Raw genomic sequence first — 25,976 nt, 5'->3', positions numbered from 1 at the left:
CTCAGATTGGGAGTCACAGTGCACATAAAGGCCAACTCCAGCCCCCTTTTAGCTCCTAGCAAGATACCTGCATTGAAAAAAATAACTTGACTCTCTGAAGATAAACAAGCTATGAACAATTTCATTCACAATTGATGCTGAGAAGCTCATTCATGCTTTTATTCTCAGTAGGCTGGACTGAATGCTCCTGTTACTGGCCTTCCAAATTCAGAGCTCCGCTTCCAGACTTTTAGAAAAACAAGACAGGGTATTTATTTTTTTAACTCCAGTACCTTGGTTCACTGTATCTTTTAGAATAGATTTTAAACTGCTACTGATCCTGTAAACATCCCTGATGAACTCTTAGATCCTCAGGATGGAGATAATTATTATTATTATTAATAATAATAATAATAATAATAATAATAATAATAATAATGAATAGGATGGTAGGCTCCAGTCCCCCCGTGACCCTTAATATAGGAATAAGCGGAAGACGATGGATGGATAGATGAATAGGATGGCCCAGTGGTGCCGCTGTCACCTCACAGCAAGAAGGTTCCGGGTTCGAGTCCCGGTTCCAGCACGGGATCTTTCTGTGTGAGTCTCCATGTTCTCCCTGTTCCTGTGTGGGTTCTCTCTGGTACTCCAGCTTCCTCCCACAGTCCAAAGACATCAAGAGGGGACGAGGCTGATTGATACTCTAAATTGACCGTAGGTGTGACTGTGAGTGTGAATGGTTGTCTGTCTCTATGTGTTGGTCCTGTGATGAACTGGTGACCCGTCCAGGGTGAACCCGGAAAACCCAGAACCTTCTTGCTGTGAGGCGACAGTGCTGACCACTGCACCACCGTGCCGCCCTTTATCAATTCATATTTCAGTATTTAGGGATTAATGATAGCTTCTCTCTATTGCTGAAAATATGAAAGAGTTCTTTCCAGTTGGTTGGTATGTTTGACACCTGAACAAAAGCCATGAAATGAAGCCCTGGACAAGTTTATTCCCTGTTTATCAGCATAGTGATTATTGGTGTCAACTCAGAGTGCATGCAAACAGCGCTGCTGTGTTACACACACAATGCACAGATAGTTGTGTACATTATTCATCACCACGTACCCTCACGTCCTAGTTAAGAGCCCGACTGGACTTGAAAGCATTGTCTTTTCGTCTTAATCTGAACAGGCAGAATTTTAAGTTAGTTTTTAATTGATTTTATAGATTTTAAGCTTTATATTAGAGCAGCATCTTGTGTTTTAAAGGTGTGGCACAAATGCTAATAATAGTAGTATGATAATGACTATTATGATTATTGTTATCACCAAGGTAACTTCGTCTAACTACATACCGCTTTGCCTGATCGGATCCATCGACTGACAGACGCAACCAGTGAATATGAACAAACGCCCACGTTCCGGCTCTTCACCTCCTGCCTTTATCCATCAGTTCCTGCCTCCTTCTCTCCGTTTGGCTTTGTGAGCCAGTAGCCTTGTACCTTTCTCTTCATTTTTCAATACTCCGTTTATTTTTAGCAGCCACAAAACAGAACAGGGGGCAAAAGTGTTTCAGTATAGTTGTGTTTGTGTGTTCTCTGCCTCCCCAAGGTCCCTAGATTGTGGGCACAGGAGAACATAGGGAATAAAAACCTCGGCATACAGCGTTGATATTTCTATTTGCGAACGATTCTGATACAAAAGGCTTTGTCATAGTGATGAGATGTCATGAGATACGTGTCAGAATTGGCAGTTCATGTAGTTAGGTACATTTAAAGCATGTACAGGAAAAAGCCTTCCGCATTTTCATTTGGAAATATTTTCATGTCATATTTATATTTTCACGTTTGTTTCTTCATCGTAATAATGTACATCATTGCCCGTGTGTCTTTTTCTGTGGTGGACACATACAGAGTACTGTACTGCTACATGCCAGCACACACTGATTCTCTCCACAGTAAGTTGGTGCTGATGCAGGGTTGCCATGGTGACGTGATGTAGATGTGTTACATTATGAGAGACCTCCTAGCAGCAGCTCGTTCACTGAGACTCCCTCTCCACCTCCCTGTTTTTCTCTCCTCAATTAACTCTCTTTTTTAGACAAAAGGTCAAACAGATCAAATCAAGCAAAAGACAAAGGTGTGTGTGTGTGTGTGTGTGTGTGCGTGTGTGTGTGTGTGTGTGTGTGTGTGGTACTAGCTGAAGTACTGATCCTCATGTACTCCATCTGGACATATGTTCAAGAGGAGCTGCACTTCAGAGTTGCATAACTAATGCAGAGAGTGGGTTGATGTTCTGTCAGCGAGTGACGGAGGAACACGTGCTGAATCGGTTTTACATCAGCCAATAAACCCCATTTACACCTTCTTTTTCTTATACGCTATCCATTTCTCCCTCTCCCTCTCTTTCTGTTCTCCTCATGGCTCAAAATACAGCACGACTGACCATACAGTCACATGACAACCATCACATCGCTGCCATTATTTCTTCCTTTCTTTGTCTCCTGTCCTGAGCAATTTGCAGATTCATTCATTGCGGGGTGATTCATGAATGGATGGGGTCAATTACTCGTCCGCCGTGGCTTTTTCATCTTTTCCCATTGAGGCCTGTTTTCTACCTATAGATCTTCAAAAATCCATCCCCACACACAAGAGCAGTAAGGAGCTGAAAAACAAGTAACAGGTTATTAGCACGCGTCTCTCCAGGATAACAGCTTTCACTCATGTCACGTGTTTTAACTGAAACATGTTAAAAAAAAATGAGATCGTTATGTATTGCTGTTGGTTACATATTTATCTCCTTCAATGTTCACTCCACAGACAACGTCATAGAACAGGCTTTTTGAGTGACTGTCAGCGCGATTATTGTGACCACGGACGCCCGTGTGTGTCTGTCATGTGTTGTTTCGTCGGTACTTGGAGTGTGTTTCCACAGAGTTCCTGTGTTGGGTTGTGTGAGAATGCGGCACACTCTCTAAATTTTGCATGTTGTGTTTATTTGCATATATTCTCGTCAGTTGATCTCTCAGGGCCAATGCACGTTTGCCTTTTTAATTAAGCAATTAAACATTTATAGAAAGATAACAGGCTCACCGGCAACTTCAGCAGCAAATTTAAAGTTTCCCAATCAAACTGCAATCGGACCCTCTCACAGTACAACATGCAGTTTCTGCTCTTTAAAGCAGAGCTGTGCAGCAATTATACTGAACATGTACAATATATGTGTGTAATTAATATGAACTGGATTGAGCTGCTCTGACCTCCATGTTTCCCTGTTGTGGGATCAGTAAAGTTGATTTTATCTGTTCATAAAAATCATTTTAAAGACAAGAAGAGGAGCGTAAGCAAAGTAATTATGACCACGATAGCTGCCGCTCTGATAGTTTCTGACCAAAATATGTCAACAGTAGACACTTGAGGAAGAGGCTGCTACCTGAGGGCTCCTTGAACTCTTTGGCCCCGGTGCCAGAACCCAGCAGACCTGTTCAGTAACACCTGCATGGCTACTGAGCAGTTGTGACGCCTCCTGTATCACCAGAATGTGTTTGCAGGGTTTTCTAGTTATGCCTGCGTTCATAGATTGGTGAGCTCGTGCTACTGTTTTCAGCTTTACTGATTGCTGACATTTTGGGGAATAGATCACAATTCACACACACACACACACACACACACACACACACACACACACACACACACACACACACACAATATCTGTTTCATAAGTTTGTTTTCTGATTCATAAATCTCCTCCCAAGCTCTGGCTCTCCGGCATTAGCATACCTCCTTTCACTTTTTCATTCCTGTTATTTTTCTCAGGGCTGAATGTCTTTTCAGCATAGGTTCCCTTGCTGCTATACACCCACACACAACCCTAGCAACACATTGTCGTTTCTTGGTAACCACATTTATGCAATGAGTAAAGAAACTGAAGGTTGAGCAGGCATGGGAGAGGTCTGGCTGAGCTTATATAAATCTACCCAAGGACCTAGAAAAAAAAAAGTAATTTCAGCCGATCTCATGTAAAAGCTGCGAGTCAGTTTGTTCAAGTGAGTCTCAAGGTTGACGCCGTCTGAGAACACGCGTACGTGGCGCTACGTGTCGTCCTCTCAGACACCTGCACAGTCATATTTTAATTACATTGTTGTTAATTAATGAAATGTGAGCCAATATCCTGCTCGCTGCGCTACATTCCCAGGGCGTTGATAGAAGATTACACTGACCCGAGGTAATGAACGCAGCCAGCAATTGAACCTGTAATTGGACCAGACTGATAAGCTAATTATTTCCAAAGCCAACAAGAAATGACTCTTGCTTCATGGCAGAATTAGGAGAAGATCCTGAGGGATTTCACTTTCAGTCAGACAAATATTCGTAATAAAAAAAAAAGAAACTTTCTAAATAATCCAATCAAAACATCTGGAACTATGACGTAGATTCAAATGTGCAACTTTGTGTGTGTTTTTTACTGCATCTCTCCAGGCCATCAGACTGAAGCATCAACTATTTGATGAATTACTTTGAAACTCAGTTCAAACATTCATGATCCCCTGAGGATGATTCCCGATGGTCCCTGACTCTCCTCTGGTGCCACCACGAGGTTCATACTCATAGTAAAGAAACGAGAGCAACTGCATGATGGAATGCCTTGAATTTCTGCAACATCTCCAGGACGACTCCCCTGAATGGTGATGTTGACATTTTCTCCGGCACCATCATTAAGCCAAACCCTCTTTTTCTCCATTTTTTGATGATTCATTAACTACTGAGATTCCCATCAGGCTCAGCAGAGGTCTGTGCATAATTGTGGCACAAATTTTTGTTCGTCAGTATTCTAAAATAAGACGATGAAGGTGGTGGTAAATGTTTTACCTTCTGCTGATTTTAGAATTAATTGGAATTGGCATTAGTGTATCAGATATGACTGCAGGTAGATTCTCCTGTTGGTTTTTTAGAATAACAGATCTTAGGTCAGGGTTTGTGGAAACAGGTGGACTAAAATGCAAAAACTAAGTAGCAGGCAGAAAAACAATTTATTGCAAAATGACCAAACTGACACAACACAGGTTCAGAGCAGCTGCAGGTTTGTAAAAAAGAGACCAAGGATCAGAAAGTCCAGCAGAACTAAAATCATGGACTAAAAATCCATGATAATGCAAAATGAAAGCCCAAAACTCGGAGTCCAAGATAAGAACCACATGCACAAACTGAAAATGGTCCCAGTCCAGACAAAAGTGGTAAGTCTTCACCTTTTCTTCTTAGTTTACACACACACGTTCAGCTGCAACACATGATCTTGGAGGGTGGAAGAGTTGTTGGCGTCCAATGCCATTTGTTGAAACGTGTGGACTCCTTTTTCTCTCTCAACCACATGGCAACTCTATTCATTCTAATTAGCTGTCTGCTTCTCTCATGATTGTTTTGTTTTTAAATGACTCACTGATAGATGTTGTATACTGAAATTGTCCTCTGCCTCTGACCAACCTCTCTATATTTCGATAAACAAGGGGTCATTTCCTGCCTCGTGCCCTCTCCAATCTACTCTCCCTAATCACTCAACCCACTTCCTATTGTCAGGCCTGATGCCTCAAAGATTCCACTGCCACTCTTAATGAACTCATGTCAATGCTCCGGAGGTGTGGGTGGAGGGAAAAGACACTCCACCTCACTCTCTCATTCATAATACCTGTATTGTGGTGTTGTGGAGTGGGGGGTGGGGGTGTGTGTGGAGAGGTCTAGGAGTACACTCAGAGCAGATCAAAGCAGCTGTCCTAGGTAGTAGATTGCTCCTCCATCATGGCGACATTCACAAACACATCAGGGGGGACACATCAGGCTGAATGAGGTCTGAAAAAGAGCAGCCATATTTTTTCTACTGGTGTGAAGGCCTGTGGTGGTGTAATGGTTCTTCTCTTCCGGTCCCCATGCCCCCCCCCCCCCCCCCCCAAACCCCCACTGTGGCCCACAGGGCATGGCGTACCCAGAAATGAGCTCATACTTGGGCAGAGATGCCAAAAATGAGGCCCAGGCTTTCCAGCACCCCCCACCCAGCCACCCAAAACACTCCTCCCACTCGTCTGTGTGGGCACTGCCACTCTCAAACACACACTCTCCTATGTAAACACCCACACACAAACACAGATGCAAGAAGTTGGATGCAACACACACTTCTATTCTTTCTGGGCAGGTTCCAACAGGAAATGCCAGGGGACACGCACACACACACACGCACACACACACGCACACACACACACGCACACACACGCACACTCACACACACACACACACACACACACACACGCACACACACATGGACTCACACACACACACACACATATGCACACACAAACATACAGACCTCGTACCCTACTGCTCTCTTTAACACCATCACTGAGCTCTGTCACCTCTGATCTGCATCTGAATCTTTCCGGCAGGATGCCAAGTTATGCAAGGAAACAAATCAGCTCTTCAAGACATTTCTGAGCTCAGGAAACATTTCTACACTTTAGTTGCTGTATTGTACATAATTTGTGAAAAGCAACATTACTTTTTCCTCCCACAGGGGTATGAGTTCATGGAAAATGGAAGAAAATGTAGGCTCACTAGTCAATTAGGTTATAAAACCAACAGTCTCCTCAGGTTGTTGCTATTCTGGGACTGTTGAGGGAGGAGATGTGTGTGCTCTGCTGCCCCCTGCTGGACAAGTGCTGGATGCTGTGATTACGTAAAACAAGAGCCTTGTGTGAGTCATCACCCCCCAGTGAGGACAGATGGTGTGTGTGTGTGTGTGTGTGTGTGTGTGTGTGTATACCTGGTGGGACTACAAGTCTATTTACACAGTCACATTGGGGGAAGTTGCCTCTGTTGGGGACAAAAATCAAGTCCCTGCGATGTAAATAAGATGACTTGTTTTGGGGTTAATGTTTGTTACATCAGTTTGAGTGAAAGTGATGTCCTCTAAAGCGATAGAGACGTGTGCGTGCGTGCGTACGTGCGTGCGTGCGTGCGTGTGTGTAGGACTGGGTGGAGCGAACAGCAGTGGACTGTGAAAAAAGGGCTTCCCCCTCTTTTCCTCCCCCTCATTCTCTTTCTCCTCAGTTTTTGTGGGATGTGAGAATCAGTTAACACGCCAGTGAAATGCTGTTACATTAAAAATAGATCAGAAAGCAGCGGAGCTTCAGTTTTGTTTAATTTAAACTGCAGCCATTTGTTCACTCTGCTCCCTAAATTAAGGAAGTCAGGATACAGATTTAATCTGTTCCTTCTTCCTGCTGACATGGAACTTTAAATAAGGTTACAGCTAACAAGTAGTTACAGAGTTTGTTTGTAACATATAATATTTGCAAAAGTAAGGGCTCTATTTTTCAAAATGTGTACAGTAGATGATATCTGGCATGTTTAGACAAATAAATAATAGAAAGAATAAAGAATAAATAAACATCCAATATATAAAATATATCTAGTGGCTCAGAATTGGCTTTTTAAAATAGTTAATCCATTAATCCTGATCTCTATTATGTGTCACACTTGCTTGGTTTACACCACAACATCCAGAACCTAAAAATATTCTGCTTTCGATCACACAAGACAAAGAGAAGTAGCTCATCCGGATGTTTAAGAGGCTGAAAAGAGAAAAGTTTTAACTTTTTTTTTTCTTGAAGAATGGAAACTGTAAGTCAGGATTTGTACACATTTTTAGAGTAGGAAAGGAAAAGGAAAAACCATGTGACCGAACGTTCGATGTACACTTACAAAATACAGAGAAATCCAAGTCCCAGTTCAGCTGCATGTATTTAACTAAATTTACAGTATGAATCAAATTAAATCAAAATCAGCCACTGAGATTTTTCCGTCTACTGAACCACATAGACTTTAATATGTAGTGATTTGGTAAATGCATTTGTGCCTCTTCTAAATTGATCTAGCTTTTCTTATTTAAAAAAAAAAAATCCAGTTCTGTTATTTGCTATCTTCAAATTCCATGAATTTTCCTATTTTTTTTTTTATGACCGTATGAACATTGAGAATTGCATTTTTAATTATCAGCTATTGATAAAAGAAAATAATGTTTTAATGTTTTATTGTCACACTATGTTCAAATAGAAGTTCATTCAAGGTCACACTGTTATCATCATGAGAACGCACCTGCCTTGATATGAGCACCCATCCACACTCCCATGTATCTGTATTATCAGTATAATAAAGAAGCAAGGAACTGTCTCGGCGGACTCTCTCTCGGGAAGCCACTGAGACAGGGTGCCCTTTGTACAAAGCTGAATTAGTTTGTGTTGTGTCTTTCCTAATAACGGGAATTTAGGTTTCGACCTGTTTTCCCTTAACAGCTATCATTTCTTTCTCACGGCTAATTAGCTTCTGTCACTACAGAGGTTTTGTTCCGTGGTCGTGGGAGTAGAGTCGCACACACACAATGCCAACACTGAAACTGAAGCAACAAGTTGAAAAGGTATTATGTTTTATTTGGGTTCAAAATTTAGATAAAAAAAAAAACAAAACACAACACAATCAGCAATGTGACAAACCTACAAACGGCGATGGAGAGCGTGAACATAGGAATGGACAGTGAGGAAGAATGCTGAGGTCTGAACTGAGTGGTTAATGAATCACTTCTGTCGACAGGAAACAGAGTAAAGTGACAAACAAAGCGGAACCGAGAGAGAAGGACACAAAACTGGTGGAAACAGATTCACTGAGTGACGTCAGGGTGTGAATCACTCCACCTGAAGGCAGACAGAAAATATGTCACACAGATTTGTTTTCAGCCTGATCAGAAATGTGTCCCTTTTTATACAAATTGACCACAGAATGATGCTGTCAGATATGTGTAGCATAGAAATAAAAAAACAAAAACAAACACTAGTATTCATGATACAACAACTCAACTAATTGTTTCAAGGCTGCTACAGTGTGCTTTTGATTTCTTTGGCGTTACGTTCTTACACATTTTGGTGGGCTGACAGAAATGTGTGTCTTTTCAGAAAACTGCGTACAAAAAAAGTTAAGAGTGTTAACATCACAGTGACTGGTTGAACTGCATTGACCACTTTTGTTTTACAGCTTCTTTTTTCCTCCTCAGCTCTTCAACTTTCTCAGTGTCCCTCCACTCTTCTTCTTCTTCTTCTTCTTTTTCTTCTTTAAAAGGAGTACGGGCCGACATAGATGGAGAGTCTGAGGGCCGAGCTGGTCTGGTAGCTGCCCTGATAGCTGAGCAGTGGGTTAACTGACACCATCTCCAGGTCCAACGTGTACTCCCTTGGCCCGGACACGGCGCGGGCCAGCACCAGCATGGCACTGATGTTATTGATTTGCTGGGAAAGAAAAAACAAACAAACTCATGAGAATCAGCGAGCAGGAGACGAGAGACTTAAAAAGCCTGGCACGTCCACAAAGGTGTTTCTGTTCAGAGTTATCCAGTGAAAGACATTTCTTGTCTATAATAGGATGAGAAGGAGAAAATATCAGAAACAGCTCTCTAGTGACCCAGTCCAGTACAACAGCCCCCCCCCCCCCATTAGATTAAATCAACACCTCTCAAAGAGATTCAGAAAAACAGACCAGTCTGAACTCTAATTCCTAATTAATAGCAGGTCTTTTGAGAGGATCCTGACGGTCCCTTCACTGTTTTTTTATCCCTGTAATCTCCCTGAGCAATTGGGCTGTGCCATATTATGGTCGATATGTATATTATTCATTTATTTATTCATTTATTACACTGGCAGCTACATTCCACAGGTCAGCTCCTGAAGGGAGCCGGCGTTAGGGGCTGCCACATGGCTTTCATTACTCCGTCCTAAATCTCTTTCTCTTGGTCTGTTTATACTGTTGTACGTACTTATTGTAACACAATACCCATACATATTTATTGATGTTTTTACATACTGCATAATTGTTTACTATGGTTGATATACACTGTTGCATAGTGTACATATTTCACATACACTTCTTATTTTTCATATTTTTGTTTCATAGTATAGTGGAGTATATAGTGTACTTATATTTTTTACATATTTTACATCCTGTAACATATTTCTTTTCCCCTATTTTTACCTTCTTTAACATAGTTCTTTTTCTCTTCTATAGCTCTACATTGGGAGCAACTGCATCAGACAAAATTTCCCCACGAGGATCAATAAAGTATTCTGAAGCCAGACGGATCTTAAAAGTTCCCAGGCATTCTATGCCTGTGCTGGGGTCGCTACCACACACACACACACACACACACACACACACACACACACACACACACACACACACACACACACACACACACACACACACACACACACACACACACACACACACACACACACACACACACACACACACACACACACACACGACTACTCCCTTCACACCTAGTTTATTTTTAACCACATCAAAGAGCACCCAAACAACATTTCACTGCCCATTTGGACCCGCACAGAGGAGCGCGAGAGGCTGACATCTCATCAGAACAGGAGAATTCAACTGTAAAAGACCAACCAACAGCACCGATTTCCAAATGTACCACTCGTCATGTAAACTCAGGCTAGTTCTGTTTGTTTGGCGGGCAGAATTACATCTTTAACAAGCACTGATTTGATTGAAAGCTTTTTAAAGGTGTTTTAAATATATGTGATAAATTTAATGGTGTTAAAAGTTAAATACGCTGTATCTTGGACCAAAATCGTTCACATGAATCTTCTCACCCTGATGTAGAAGTCTCCGTTATCGTCGCCGGAGCGGATGCGGAAGGTGTTGTAAGCCCCCGGGAGACGCTGGTGGCCTGGATCTGGAAGATGTCAGAGGGGACGGAGCGTTCCGAGGTGATGCTCATGTAGCGGTGGACGATGGAGAAAGGCAGCTCTCGACAGGCGGGCTTGTTGACAGGACACACACAGCGACTGGACACACAAAAAGAGGAGGAGGTGAAATTCAGTGCAGAAAAACATCAAACTGATATGAACAACAGGGTTCGAATAGCAGTAATTACTTCATTACTTCATTATCATCCTCTCAGCAGTTCATAAAGAGCCCAGCAGAGGGGAGTAATGTGATTCCAACTAAAGCGCCTGTAAGACCTGGATACATATTGAACAGTAGTCATTCTTTCCTTCCCGGTTTTCTAAAACACATTTTACAATAGTAAATCATGTGGTGTGTGTTAAGAGCGATCCACACCTGTTACCAATCCAGCACTTGTTCACAGCTCTAATAGTTTTCTTATTGCACTGGACAACGTTCAAAAGAAAAGGTTGCTAAGTTGGACTCGAGTGTGGAAAAGCTAATTGGGGTAATCTTGCAGGTGATGATTATATTCTGAACTGATGGCCAGAACATATTTTCGAATCTGGAAGAAAGATGTGTGTTTGTGAATACTTTAAAGAGGTGCCGCTCACTTCTCAGATACTTGTACGTAAGGTTCTTGGCAGCGGTTGGTGTCAACACACTGGTAACGTCCGTGGATATTGACACACGTCTGCGTCTCAGTACACTGGTGGTCCCCTGTTTCACATTCATTTATATCTGCAGAGGACAAACAGCAGTGAGTAAGAAAAGGAGAAGGAAGAGAGCTGCTGTCACAGTATTGACTCAGTGCCGCATTTGCAACTCAGAGAGCACAGAGAGGAAGGTGTTAGTTGTGGGAGGAAGTAGAGGCCAGTGTGCTTACCCTGGCAGAGACGAGAGCCCAGCAGCTGGTATCCTTCTGGGCAAACACAGGAGAACTTCCCAGGTTCATTGACACACTGGTACTGGCACAGGTAACTGGAATAGCTGCACTCATCGATGTCTGTCAAAATACATGAAAAGGTTTTATTCATTTTCCATCATTAAAGAGAGAAAGTGGACAGAAAACAGCATATTAGCAGCAGAAACTATGTACTGGACAAACACATTGTGGACAGACTGGGTCTCTTACCGTTACAAGCAAAGCCGTCGGGCCCCAGCTCGTAGCCCTGGTCACAGCGACAGAGGAAGGTGCCGTATGTGTTGTAACACCTCTGAGAGCAGGGGGCCCCCATGTCACATTCATTTACATCTGGGAGACATGAAGGAAGACGTATTCAGAACCAGCCATGCAGTACCAATTCACATTCAAGTAGTGACAGTTAAAAGTACCTGCTAGCACTCAAAGTTAGATTAGATTGACCTTTTTTGTCCACTGTAGTGGAAATTTATCTTCTCCCAAGGTAAAAATAAATACATATATTACACACAACACAACACAACACAAACACACAATAGTAGCATACAATAGTGCAAGCTTACCCTACATGTTGTGCTAGTTTGGACTATCGGGATGTTTTTTTTAACCTGACATTTTTTGGCAGTTCTGCTGTCGTTAGCCATCAATCATCATTAGCTTGCAAACTAAATTTATGTGACTGAGTCTTTCTGCATTCTAGAGTTATAAAACAGGAATGCAGGATGGAAAAAACATCTCTGTGAGCTCAAGGCACCTATTGGTGAGTACCTGAAAGGCAAAATGCACTTTTTGGGTGAAGTATAACTTTAATAAACAACATATCCAAGCTACGGAATGAACAGTGGATTAAAATGAGCAGAATTTCCTTCAAACTTTATGTAGAAGTATAAAACGGGATTGCTTGGAGGTGCTGTAATGTAAACGTTAAATGTAAACTGGACTTTTTGTAACATTCGGGTAATCAGTTGCAGAAGCCGCCACTCACCGATGCAAGATCGGTTATTTCCTGCCAGCTGGAAACCAGGTTCACACTGACATGAGAAGGACCCGGGGACATTGACGCAGCGATGCTGGCAGTACCTGTACCGGCACTCATCGATGTCTGGGAGGAGAGGAGAGTCAGCAGGGAGAGACGTTCACATTCCTGACATTTCATTGAGTTCACTCTCCCTGCTATAAGCTCACCTCAGGCCAGGTTGAGAAACAAAGGAGATATATCTCAAGCTTGGCTGCTCTAAATCATAATGTGACTGAGCTCACCGATGCACTCTGTGCCAACTTTGCGGTAACCATCCGGGCACTGGCACGTGAAGGCACCCAGTGTGTTGATACACTGCTGGCTGGGCTGGCAGTCATGTTCGTCTCGCTCACACTCATCGACATCTGTGTTTGTGGGTAATGTGGCACAGGGAGAAAAAATAAAAAATAGTGAGCAAAGAGCGTCATAGAGGATGAACAAGCTCCAGTGATGACTCTGTTCCCCTCGTTTGCACCCAACAGCTGAGAAAATCACATCCTTTCGGATCATGAGACTTTGCTATCATCCAGCTCCAGGAGCTGTTTTTTGGGGGGGGGGGGGGGGGGGGGTTTGGTTTTGTTTTTTTGCTGCAAGTCTGGTTTTCAAACGCAGCAGCTGTCCTCGTGTGAAATCTATCAAATTCCTTCACTGTCTGCCTGCCCCCCGCGGACTCACACCCACGCAGACTACACCACATTGCGGCCTCCAACACCTGCTATGGCCACCTGTCTCTCACTGTAGCTGCTGACAACAAATTTACACAATCACACACAAACATCCTTAATGATCACTTATCTTGTGGCCACCTGTCTATGAATAAACACCCCCCCCCCCCCCCCCCCCCCCCCAGAAAAAAACCCCTACAGACCAGAGCAGTCACCCACCCACACAGCTGTTTCCCTGTGGCTCATAGCCCAGAAGGCAGGGGTTAAAGGCCTCGGTGGGCGTGATGGCGGGCTCCGGGGCCGGGATGACGGATGCGGAGCGGGGAAGGCACAGGTAGCCTCCATAGTGGTTGAAGCACTTCATCTCCCCCTTGCAGGCATCTGGAATGGTCTCACACTCATTTATGTCTGATGGGAGGGAACAACAACAAGAAATTCAGACTTAATAATGAAAGAACAACACAAGGAGATGATTCCTATTCAGAAGTGTTTTGGTTTTAATAGTTTTACCTTTGCAGTGTTCAGTCTGAGGGTCCCAGTGATACCCATCTGTGCATTCCTTAAAAGTACAGCAGAGAGAAAGAAAGTGTGAGAAAATGATGGCAAGAATGATGCGGACAGCCCTACAGCGCCAAGTCCTTACATAATACAAATTCATGATACATAATAAATCCCCAGTAGTGGGGCATGAAAAAAAAAAAACGAGCAGAGCAACTTGTTTCCTCTGTATTCATGTCGCCGTGCTGCAGTGCCAAAAACACAAACAGTCAGCCGCTGTTAAAGGATGTATGACATTTTAAACTACTTTCCTGAAGCCAAATGCCACTTTTAAAGTCAATGTTTGGAAAAAGGGTTATTATCACTGTGAAAAAAAAGATGTGATCTTCATGGAAAGACAAGCTCAGCCTAAAGAAACATGGTATTAAACCCAAAAATACCCCCCAACTACCAGTATAGAACACTGAAAGCTGCCGTGGAATATTAAACAAGACGTGGATGAGGGAAGACAGGGGATGTGAGGTCAGGTATAATATCTAGTCTGGAAGAAGAAGAAGAAAAAAAAGGAGAAAATAAAAAAGATGGCAGTAGGAGGAATAGAAATTGATGCATCCTTACCGTGTAGGTGTCACTTTCAGTAGGCGACTGTGAAATAGCACTGCGGAGGAACACAGACACACATATGCACACGCACAAGATTGACACACAAGCCCCCTGCATACTAATGTACTAATTGCTGGGAGATGAGAACACACGTAGAACATGCACACAGACACGCAGCTATCAGACAGGTGGAGCTGCAGAAGAGATGAGAGAGGCAGCCGACTTGTGATGGGCAGAGCAGCCGTGTGGCATCTGTATTTCAGAGAGAGACACAAGGAGATACGGAGGGGAAAGGGAGAAAAAAAAGAGGCATCATTAGGAATCAAAAAACAGTTTGAGTGCTTTCAGGTTTGGTGCTGTAAGAAGCTCCAAGTGTCTGCAATGTGATGCAGGCAGTTTTTAAGCAGTCAACCAGAAGACAAACAGTTAGCTGGTTGGACTCAGCTCACTGTTTATCAAGCCAACAGTCCTCCCTTGATTGCAGCGAGAATAAATTGAACCAACTTCTCTGCCAGGTAAAAACATAAACACTGTGACGTACTCCATCCTCCAGCTGAAAATAACAAAGTCAACGCCACAGATAAACTTTCATATTAGCTGCTCACAGAAAGGCCTCTGTGTCCTCTGACTGGCAGACAACAAGTCACTGGAATGACAGCCTCGCTGAGCACAGCCTCCAGAGCAGCGTCAGCAGCGGCACATAATTTCAAGCTGCTCCAGAGACAAACTTCACATTAATTTGTCTGTGTAATGAGGGAGCTTCTCTGAAGAAGCTGGAGATTCTTTATATCAGTGTTCTTGTGCTCCTCCTGAGGTAGATTTATGGTGTATGATGATGGCCTTGCATTCAGCAGAAAAAAGGGTTCTTCATTTAATGTTCCTGGAGGGAAACTATATATTTAAGCGGACTCTGAACATAAACAAATCACATATTCCAGCTCCCACAGACCAAAAAATGCAGAAAAGGCCAATTGAATTGAAGAAATACAAAAAAAAAGAAAGCAAGTTTTTGCAAAGTGAGTGAACTCCAGCTAAAGTTTGTGAGAGGGAAGATATCCTCTCTGTCTGTCTACGTGCAGACACACACGCGCTGATATGAGTCCACTAGCCACATTTCCAGGCACCTCTCATCGTTGAATTTCATGTCGAGAGAAACAGCAGGCCACAGACTGACGTGGACACCTTTAAAATACAAGAGAGTGACATCACATGCCATTTGTGACCCTTGCGTGGCGAAAAGCAGCAAACACAGCGTTATGCTGTAAGCACAGACGGTAACACATACCATCATCATGCAATCATACGGCCGCAGTACGTGACCTCACAGAACTGGCCGAGTGGACGAGCAAAAATGTGACCCAAAACCACCCAAAAAAAACCCCAAAAAACTGACCATCAGAGCAGGGTCCAGCCACTCACTGTGGGCAGCAGGGATGCATGGGTGTTGCCCTGCTGCCGCTGGAGATCGAGTAGCGGTGGACCTCTGGAATGCCCGTGGCGAGGATGTGGGCTCCAGTTCTCAGCTGGGATGCCCTGCCACGGCAGTGGTTCCCAGAGTATCAGTTTCTGGGAAACCCCCCATGGATCACATAAGGAGACAGCTGGTGCCAAAACCTGCTACTGCTCCTAACCTCTCATCTCATTGTGGAGTAGGAAGCCAGAAAATGTGGCCCGGGTGCAGAAGTTCATCGTGGACTACTGATGCAGAGAAACTTACAGTTATGCTGCCTCAGGCATAGCTGAGGCCTCAACATATCGTTGCACTAACACCTGTTCTTTATTGACATTGTGTCTGGTGATAAAATTATAATACAACTACTACTTGGAACCAGGCCCCAGCACCTACTGCTTCAACCGCTTTTAAATCCACAGTTAGCTCAATTTAACAAGCAGAATGTCAGGCAGCTTATAAAATGACCACACAGGGACCAGGAAAAACATACAGTTGGACCACACACACACACACACACACACACACACACACACACACACACACCCCATCATCATCATCTTCATCATCATATCTTGTAGTGTATATATAGCTAGCTTTGTGTTGTTCTGCTCGGTTGTGCGTGGAGCAGCCTGAGAACACGGTGGCCCAAAGCGCCCCTGCTGCGCTTTGGTACTGTTGGCGCAGTGAACCTGCAAATCCACAAGCAGCAGGTCTCCATCACACACAAACACACACACACAACTGAAGTTCTGAGAAACTCCGAAGTCAATGATGGATAGTGGCCCGCAGGAGAGATTCACACATCGTAACCGTAAAAATAACCCCCAGAGTTGTTTCATTCTCCCCAAGGTGAGGCTGCCCTGTCTGCTCCTGCCAAGTGTGTCACAGGCCTGTCCATGCTGGTACAAGATGTTGGGCCTCACTCGCAGTTGAGCTTTTATACCATATAAACTAATTTTAGAAAAGGCCCTCGTGGTCATCCAGGTTTCAAGGGTATCTACATGTGTTTTCATGTGTGAGGGAAGCTAACACCTGCTTCCCTTGTTTCGTACAGTAACTTTCCGTCAGGAACTCATCCTAGAATTCGACCGTGCTGTACTTTTCCTTGAATAGACTGTGATTGTGACACTGAGTTTTAATGTTGTACAAGAGGGATGGATCTTTCAAAACACTGTACAATAATCCAAATGCCCTGTGAGTCACTGCCTTTCCTCCTCTCAACCCTCCTATTACAGGCCTTGAAACTCAGAGCCAAGAGGCAAACTACACAGACCGTGGGCCAAATTATATTGGTTCTTCCAAGACGCCAAGTGTGGCTGGGCCAGCAGAAGCAAGCAGGAGAGCAGCGGCGCAGCTGTGACGTGTACGGCCTGTACCAGAAAAGTAGGAAAGAGATACATCTCAGCTCTCCTGACGCTCTGACCAGCAGGGTAATTCATCCACTAGAACTTATTTTAACAGAAATTTCTTTTTACAATGATGCCAGACATTTAAGAAAGTCAAGAGAACTCACAGACAAGTCTTTTCGGGCGGGTCTCCTGCCTCTCAGTGTCCCTCTGACCAGTGTGTCCGACTGCTGCCGTCCCAGCTGAGTTGTTGTACAGAAGTGGTCCCTTAAACTCCTGCTTGTGTGACCCTGAGAGAGTGAGTGGGAGACAGCTGGAGCAGCTGAACACATGCAAAGGGAGGGAAAGAGAGAGAGAGAGAGAGAGAGAGAGAGGCAGAAGAGGAAGAGGAAAGGAGGGAGGAGAAGAGGGACAGCCCATTCTTACCCCCCCTCGGGCCCCCTGCACTGCCATCTTCCACTCTCCAAACCCCCTTTCGCTGACCCCCCAGGATGCAAATTCCTGGTCTGCGGCCCAAATACCAAGATTCCAAATCCATCCAAATCGCAGGCGGAACAACAACTCACAGATTCACACACATGCACCCCCCCCCCCCCCCCCCACTACCACCACCTCAATCCTTGTCCCACAACACACCTGGTTTCATTTAAACTACCCCCCCCCCACCAAAAGCCCACAGCGCTCCCTCCCTTTTCCCATTTACCCCCCATCTATCTATACTTACCTCCCCCATCTTTTCCATAAACTGAGTAAAACCCTTGCTTTCGTCCAATCTGACATGCAGGCTATTTATAGACGCGGAGAGAAGTTAATGGAATGTGGACAAAAATTAAGAGAGTGTGTGGAAAATGTGTCTGCCTATTCAGCAGAATGAACTAGTGTTGCTTTCTGGAGATAAAACACTGAAAATAAAATACTATCATTATTCCCCACCAGCTTTCCTGCTGTGTCTGTACATGACTCATCCATTACTCCACTTGGAATCATTTCCGCCAGTATTTCGTCTTTTAGAGAATTTGAAATCTGTTATGTTGCAAACCGGTTAAGATGTTGCTTAATAACCCACATTTGTCTTTCCAGGTCTGAGTCAAGCAAGACGTCACAAGTTTAATGTCACAACAGCGTTCAAATACAAAATAAATCAGCCATTCTATATCTGAAATTTTACATCGAAGGTTCACAAGCGAAACTTTTTAATATTTTGAGAGTGATAAGTCACCTCCTGTTCTCTTTTGGAGTCCAACTTTACTTAACCAACTATTGTGTGTCTGGGTGGTGACAGCTGTCATTACAGGAGGACGTTGTTAAGAATCACACTGACGACGCCCTAGATGGACAAACTGTGCCCCCCCCCCCCCCGCTCCCTTATTCCCATGACCACACAGACACGCACCACACCTTCCAAAAAATTGACTAATTTCATGATGAAATCTAAAGGTTTAATCTTCACGGCGGGTGTAGACGACTGGACCTCCTTTTATTATCCCTTTTTTTTTTTTAATGGTGATTAATATTTATCTTTCAGGCTCGGCTCCCTTCAGTTCTCACAAGATCAATAAATCCGGCCTTCAGAACGACGTAATAATAATAATAATAACAGTTAAAAAAAAAAACATAAAAACAAGAGGGCCCTGATAATGATAACATCTCTTCCAAAGACAAAAAAAACCCCAATGTGATACACTAAATGATAACATAAAACAGAACGACATTTTAATACAAATATGGTCGTTTTATTTACAACCCAAATTTATACACACTGCGAGGACACTAGAAGTCCAAACAAAGAGAGTGGAAGCGGTGATGGGGCGTGAGAATAGGAATTCATCGCTGCTGAGAAATGACCAAGAGAAAGCATGAACCCTGAAAAGGCTTGGATAACAACTGCGTGGAGAGGAGAAAACCTTTCAGTCGTGATACATTTTGAAGATACAGCTTTTGATGACGCCCATGTATCTGTCCCACACAACCTGATGTCTGAGAAACAGAGGAGAGAAACAGAATAGAGAGTCAAATGTCAGTAAATGGAGAATAAATAGACAATAATTGTGAATTCTGTGTAAAGAGAGTCATCTTTGTTCACTCCGAGTAAAGGGCTGGGGTCTATTTTATGAATATGTCTTTGTTAAGCGTGTAGTGGTGCCGGGCTGTGTAAACCCTTAACTACATTCCAGAGTGTTTGCATGAGAGACAAGGTAACTACAGTTTAAGGAATCAGGGGCGAGATAGGGTGACACCCACTGGTTGAACAGGGACAACAATATCACATACAACTTTTAAGGTTGAGTGTTTTTCCTTATTTGGTTATTTTCCCCAAAGCTTTCTATATATATAATATCACGACTGTATTTTAACCATTACGTGGGATTAAATGACTCGGACAGGGCTGTGGGCTTATTTGACCCGTTTTCCAGAATAAAAGCACACAAACTCACTTGAATGTGTCAAGTATGTGCGCAGAGTTGGTGTAGTGTGTGAGGTAGAGTCTCATGTCCGCAGCTGTCCATCGGTCTGAGCGGCACGGCTCAATAAACTGAGGGAGACAAGGAGGGGAGGGGGCGTTACATCACACTGTCTCACTGGCAGACTGAGGCTGCGTCTGCCTACGGAAAATTGGGCTAATACGTCTGTTTGCTGCCTTTGTGTACACACACACACACACACACACACACACACACACACACACACCTTCTCCACAAGATCGATGAAGAAATCTCGGACATCTTTCGTGTTGGTTAATTTGGCGGCAATGTTGACGAGACCTCTGGAAAGATTCTTCAAAGGCAGAGATTTGCATTTTAAAGTGTCGATGATCAATATCACCTTTCACTGTAGTGGTTAGCAAGAGACACACACTGATGAGGGCTGCTCACCTTGAAATTGGCCTCCATCTCATTAAAGGCTTTAGTTTTTCCCCTGAGAGCTGTACAAACAAGACTGAACAGAAGGACAGAGCACACGTTATTCAGACGGTGTGATTATTCTCAAGAGGAGGTCACTTTTATTCACACAGTCAGCAGCAAATGTGCAGGTTTTTGGGTTTCAGTAACCTTTTGTGTTGATCCAGCAGATCCTTGTCAGAGATTAAAACCTTCAGCTCTTTCAGCTCTTGTAGAAACTCTTTATCTAGATCCACATCCATGTCTTCCACCATGTTATCTATAATGAAAACGCACGGCAGACACAGTCAGGATACATTTTCATACCGTTATAATTATTACAATTTACACCCCCCCCCCCCGCAATGCATTAAATTATTATATCGCCATTTTCATTCTGAAGAAGAAACACATCCCCTAATTAGCTGCTTACAAATGTGGAGTTCATCTTTATTCTTATGATGACCTTCAAACGCTGGAGGACCTCTGGTGGTCAGCGGACCTCAGTGACAGAGTCTGCAGGATTCAGCTCTCTAAAATACCGCTCAAACTTCTGGTCACTCCACATGTTGCATTCATCGGAGCAATACATAAACATAAGCTGCATATTACACAAAGTTGTCATCAAATTGTGTGTTATATATCAAAGGCCACCATCTTTGACGTTGTGAGTACTGTGTAATATGTTTTGAGCTTGCTTCTTCCCTGACTTCTGAGTTGCCTTGACTGAATGCAGCATAGTTTCCTGCTAAAGTCATCATCTTATCACGCTTTCAAACATGTGCTGCACCTCCACTTGTGGTTTGCAGGCCAGGTAGTCAATTACTGCAGCTGTGTAGGCGCAGGCGGTGTACCTGCTATTTGTTGCAGATACAGATGTGGACTACGCCACGATAACTCCCTGTACTTTTTTAAACTCATACTACACCAGCTACTATACCGTCATCTCTTTAGGTCACAAGTCACTGCAGTTTGTTTGTGACCTTCCAACCTGAACATCGATTGGCAATTAAATTTAGAATAATCATTCAGTGGAAACAGCAATGTTGACATGACTCATCATCCCCCCCAGGATGAATGACATGAAATGTTGTAAACAAAAAAAACAACAACAACAAAACTTTCTTCTCTTAAATTAAAAAAAAAAAATGTATTCAACATTTAAATAACCTTATAGTGAAGAGATATTGATGTTGTCATGGAGATATAATATGGCAGAGTCCTCCTACCTCCAAAAGCCTGACACTCCCTCTGACCTGAGACCCAAAGATGCATTTCTAATGTTTCCCTTCGAGTCAGTAACACCAAACTAATAATATGTTTATTATGTTCAGTGTAAGAGCCTTATGCCTTTGTTTTTTTCCCCCTCTAAAGTCGACACGTTTATTCTATCATTTTGTTTTTGTAACCCTCAAAGATAAACAAACTAAGAGAGACTGCCAGTTCTTAAATATGTTACTCGTGTCCTCATCTCATAAAAACAAAAGTCATTCACCGACTGCTCCAACCGTCCAGTTGCTGATAAGCTGCCCGGCACAGAAAGCGAAGTCCTGAAAAGTGAGATACTGCAGCTTTCTTTTTCCCGTCTCAAATCGATTGTTGGCAAAGAAGACAATAGCAGCGTAATCCCTGGGAGAAGCAGAGGAGGCAGAATTACAAGAAATAAAGCAAGGCAATCATGAGGGAAAAAATCCAGAAGAATGTGTTTTTCAGGAGCCGTTTGTTCCAAATTAACCAACATTAAAATGCTGTGTTGTAATTCATAAAGACATGAGACCGAGGAGGAAAATACTGCTAATAGCTGATATTCTGCCAACGGCCACAGTGCAGTCTGCAGGATACACAGTTTGATCGCCTCCAAAAGTTAATCACTGCTCCCATTTATCTTTCCACTACTTTTAATCTAAATCTGTCCATTAGTTTTGAGATGTCCTGCAGACGATGGAGGGAGGAAGTCTGTGATTACCTTGCGAGCTTGTCAGACAGAAGGAAATGCTGACGTATGTTCTCCACCAGGGGTCCTTTCAGCTCTTCCACAACTTTAAACACCCGCTTGAAGTTGTCAAACTGAAATGAATGAGAATGATGTAGCTATGATGTGACGAGTGTAACAGAATAATCTGCTTTGGGCTTATTCAGCTGTAACTTCCCTCTCACAGCTAATAAACCACTGCTAGAACATTTACAAACGAAAGAGGAACATCAGCTTGCTGACGACGGTTTTTGTCCGGAAACTAAATACGATGCTAATTATGTGACTGACTGTGAAGGTAAAATACGTAAGACCCGTTATGAAACTGACAGTCAGCTCATGACCAAATCAAAGTTTCAAAACCGAGACATGTTATATTTAGCACTGACAGTGCTGCAGACTCCGCTAGTAAATGCTGAACACTGAAAAAACAAAACAAAAAAAAAACAGCAAGGACTTGGGAGAATTTTTTTTCTGCTGATGCCCATGAAACTGAAAATTAAGGGTTGACTGATGTCTTTATTTCAGGGGTGAAATCGATACGGATTATTAATCCAGTAGATCGATAACAGGTATTTACTATTGCGTATTTATTGCGCTAAAAATTAAAATTTTTGTATTAACATTCAAAAGGAAACAAACTCCAAAGCAAAATGCAGTTAAAAAGCTTATAAGCTGATACACTGAACTACTAAACTAAATGTATTTTATGATCAGAGAACTTTTCAATGTCATCTGAAAAAGTACTCTTAGATCCCAGGAGTATTTCTAAAAGAAATCTCATGGAACATTTTCATAAATAGATATATAAATAAATGAACAAAATACTTCAACCAATCAGACAAGGCTGTGGCAGCTGCAGCAGAGCCAAAAAAGAGCAGTTTTAAATGGTTTTGATCAGCCAACATATTTGACCGTCGTAAAAAATGCTGAATACTGGAGCCAATAATCATTCCAGCCATACCAAAAGAATAATTCACGATTGTCAATCCTGGAATGCATTTCACCTGCCGTCTGCAGCTTTTCAGGGTCACACTTGTCTTGGCACTGATATCATCCAAGTCTTTCTTGGTTCCTTTGGAGAGTTTCTTTCCCAGGACTTCACGAACGAATGCATCATCGAAGGCATAATATCTAAATTTGGAAATAGAGGCACAAGACTGTGGTTACACTCTTATCTTCTACAGAGAACAAAAACAAAGAGCTGGTGTTGAATACGTAGAAAAACACAAGTCACAGTAGCAGCTGTTTTGAGCAGAATAACACAGTGAACAGCAGAGGAAATGGTAAAAAAAAAAGAACAGAAAAAAAGATAACGACAAAGCAAATCCTCATTTTGCAGGTCAGACAGATAATGATGCGAGACAGTGATTGATGATTATCATTATTGCACCTTTCTATGAGGATGGATTGCCAGTGTGGCGTGATCTGGAAAAGCAGTTGGTTGGCGAGTTTGGCTGGAATGTGTAGCAGCCGCTCACACATCTGGAAAGTCCTGTACTGGTCCATGGTGTCACTCAGCAGAACATCAGCGCTGGCCTCAATCTCCTCCAGCACACCACCTTCCATTCGCACCTTCACTGCATCGTTCACTGTTAGTATGAATAAATTAGATGATGAATGACCCAATCATGGCTGAAATGTTATTCAAGTCCCCCTCTGGTCAGATATGTGTTTTTCATCCTCTTCTTCCCACAACTGAATGTTTGAAATTGAAATCCAGTCTTTGAGAGGTGGTCACTAGCATCATTTATAGCATGACCAATGTTTTACATGCTGAATCTTGGTTTACAATTCAGCAGACACAAGTATAAAATTAAACTTTGAAGACTACCGGTAACAAACAGTGAAACACCCTGTGACCAGACGTTATCCATGTAAAATGAAAAATTTCCACTTCATGTAAACTAGAAATTTTAAAGGGGGGGGGGGGGTAGTTTTAAAGACTATGATGGAGTCAACAGTTTTAATTAAACACAACATCCATAATAAAATGATAATACTCTGATTTACTTGCTATGAACTTATCCAAACAATGCCAAAATATATTATGATGCCAATTTAAACAAAGTATACTTTCATACATCTTTCTACGTGATGACAGGCATAGAACTTTTAAAATGATGGTTTCATTCATGGAATTTGGATTTCATCTACCAACGGCTTTATTGTATTAAATAGGTCGCCCCAGCCAGGACACAAATCCAACCTTTATCTCAAATATCTAACAACTTTCAAATAATAACCTTTGAAAAATGTATAAAGCCGTTTCTCTCTCTGACATCATTGATGATCTTCAGTTACAGAAGGCTGGATACAGGTGTAACTAATACAGTAGCCTGATAGTGTGCATACAGAGACGTGCAACTCTTTTCAATCCAAGTCAAACTACAGTACCTGTGTATCCATCCAACCAGAGCTGGTACACCTCCTCATCCATGATGGTGGTGTTACCTACGAATACATCCAGCTCGACTGCCATCTCTATTGAGGCAAAACAATCGAATATCAGAGGGTCAGCAGATGTAAAATATGAGTTGTGTATCTTGGATATTCACTTTCAATCTGAGAGTTTCAAGTATATAGATGTGTGTGTATATATATATATATGTATGTGTGTGTGTGTGTGAGAGAGAGTGTGTGTGTGGGGGGGGGGGGGCAAAGAGTGACTTCACCTTGAATTTACCTTGTTTTAGAATCCAATAAAAACTTGAGCAGCAGAAAAGCACAATATAGATTGACTTTCACAGCAGACTGTTAAATAAATATAGGCTAACCATAAATATTAATTTCCATGGCTGACTAGCTATCCCTGTCCTTCACATGCTAGCATCTAATGCTAGCTACGTCGCACAGTAACCCGCGTAACAGAAGAACAAGTAATTAACCGGAAACAAAAGGCTCAGTGGCGACCAGACACCGTCTGTATTCAGGTAAATGTCGTCCTTAAAGCACAAACATCTTCCAAAAAGCAGCGGAAAGTATTGTTATGGACCCGCAGTGTCAACCACAGCAATCGCCCAACTTGGACTTCCTGTTTTCTGACGTCAGCGGAAATATTTTTGGTTGGTTAAAAAAATAAAATCGATATAATGTGTCAGACACACGCTTTAAAATAGCGATTTAAAATAAAGTGAAACCATGTGAATAGAGTCGTAAATGAAAACATATATTAAGACATCAATTATTTTTATACACGAAAAAATCCTGGCTTTATGGAGCTTTTAGTAAGGAATACTGATGTGATATTCCTGCCAGTATTAGAATTTGTAGTTAGTTTTTATAATCCCTTGTGACATAAATGCGATTTAAAAATATTGAACCTTTCAGAAATCCAGAAATTGACCTTGGAAAAGTCTATGTTTTTATTGAGTAGCCAGAACCGGAAGTTCAGAATTTAGTAACAATTTAGACAACCATTTGGCAGAGTATGCAAGTATGAGAACACGTTTTCTATTAATGGCAGCCTATGCACAAGTGATAAGTCTAGACTAAACAATTGGGGATTTTTGTTTGTTTGTTTGTTTATTTGTGTGTTTGCTTTTGTCCTTTTTACATTTAGAAAAAAAAAACAGACTCACCTTTCAGGCAAGCAAAAATATAGGATACACTTACATTTACTTTTGCATTTTATAATGATTTTCGTTTGTGGTCTTTCATGTGCGTATTTCTCTAGTACCTGAATTTGAGTCTTATCTCGTCTTACCTTATTTTATCTTGTATCTCATCCTATCTCTAAATCCAAATAATCTCAACTGTCCTTATTATAGCTAATAGGATAAGAGTCATTAAGGAAAACAACAGCCTCTCCAAAGCCCATTGCTGTTACTATGTGACAGTTAATTTATGCCCCTATTTATTTTTTAAAGGCTA

General features: G+C 42.4%; 2 protein-coding genes across 2 annotated transcripts; both read right to left on the bottom strand.

The window, feature by feature from the left end:
* Positions 1 to 8,421: 8,421 nt before the first annotated feature.
* efemp2a (EGF-like fibulin extracellular matrix protein 2a) lies at positions 8,422 to 17,580 on the bottom strand. Its single transcript, XM_086222681.1, is given in 12 exon segments — positions 8,422 to 9,291; positions 10,672 to 10,736; positions 10,739 to 10,866; positions 11,362 to 11,488; positions 11,634 to 11,753; positions 11,883 to 12,002; positions 12,655 to 12,771; positions 12,930 to 13,052; positions 13,572 to 13,760; positions 13,863 to 13,911; positions 14,469 to 14,705; positions 17,420 to 17,580. Coding segments are annotated over 11 exon segments (1,314 nt in total). The 5' UTR covers positions 14,571 to 14,705; positions 17,420 to 17,580; the 3' UTR covers positions 8,422 to 9,117.
* A 1,138-nt stretch (positions 17,581 to 18,718) lies between these two features.
* On the bottom strand, positions 18,719 to 24,845 carry fibpa (fibroblast growth factor (acidic) intracellular binding protein a). Its single transcript, XM_086222679.1, has 11 exons — positions 24,790 to 24,845; positions 24,501 to 24,587; positions 23,497 to 23,695; positions 23,111 to 23,237; positions 22,098 to 22,198; positions 21,627 to 21,760; positions 20,303 to 20,411; positions 20,126 to 20,189; positions 19,941 to 20,027; positions 19,688 to 19,785; positions 18,719 to 19,229 (listed from the first exon to the last, which is right to left on the bottom strand). The coding sequence occupies exons 2-11, from the start codon at positions 24,583 to 24,585 to the stop codon at positions 19,160 to 19,162; spliced, it is 1,074 nt and encodes a 357-aa protein (XP_086078805.1). The 5' UTR covers positions 24,586 to 24,587; positions 24,790 to 24,845; the 3' UTR covers positions 18,719 to 19,159.
* Between the last annotated feature and the right edge of the window lie 1,131 nt (positions 24,846 to 25,976).

The sequence above is a fragment of the Aulostomus chinensis genome, chromosome 13, assembly GCF_037954235.1.
Source record: "Aulostomus chinensis isolate RoL2024-O1b breed Wild chromosome 13, RoL_Achi_v1.0, whole genome shotgun sequence".
Classification (NCBI taxonomy): domain Eukaryota; kingdom Metazoa; phylum Chordata; class Actinopteri; order Syngnathiformes; family Aulostomidae; genus Aulostomus; species Aulostomus chinensis.
The sequence above is the reverse complement of the archived record's forward strand: the minus strand, read 5'-3'. Positions and strand labels throughout refer to the sequence as shown.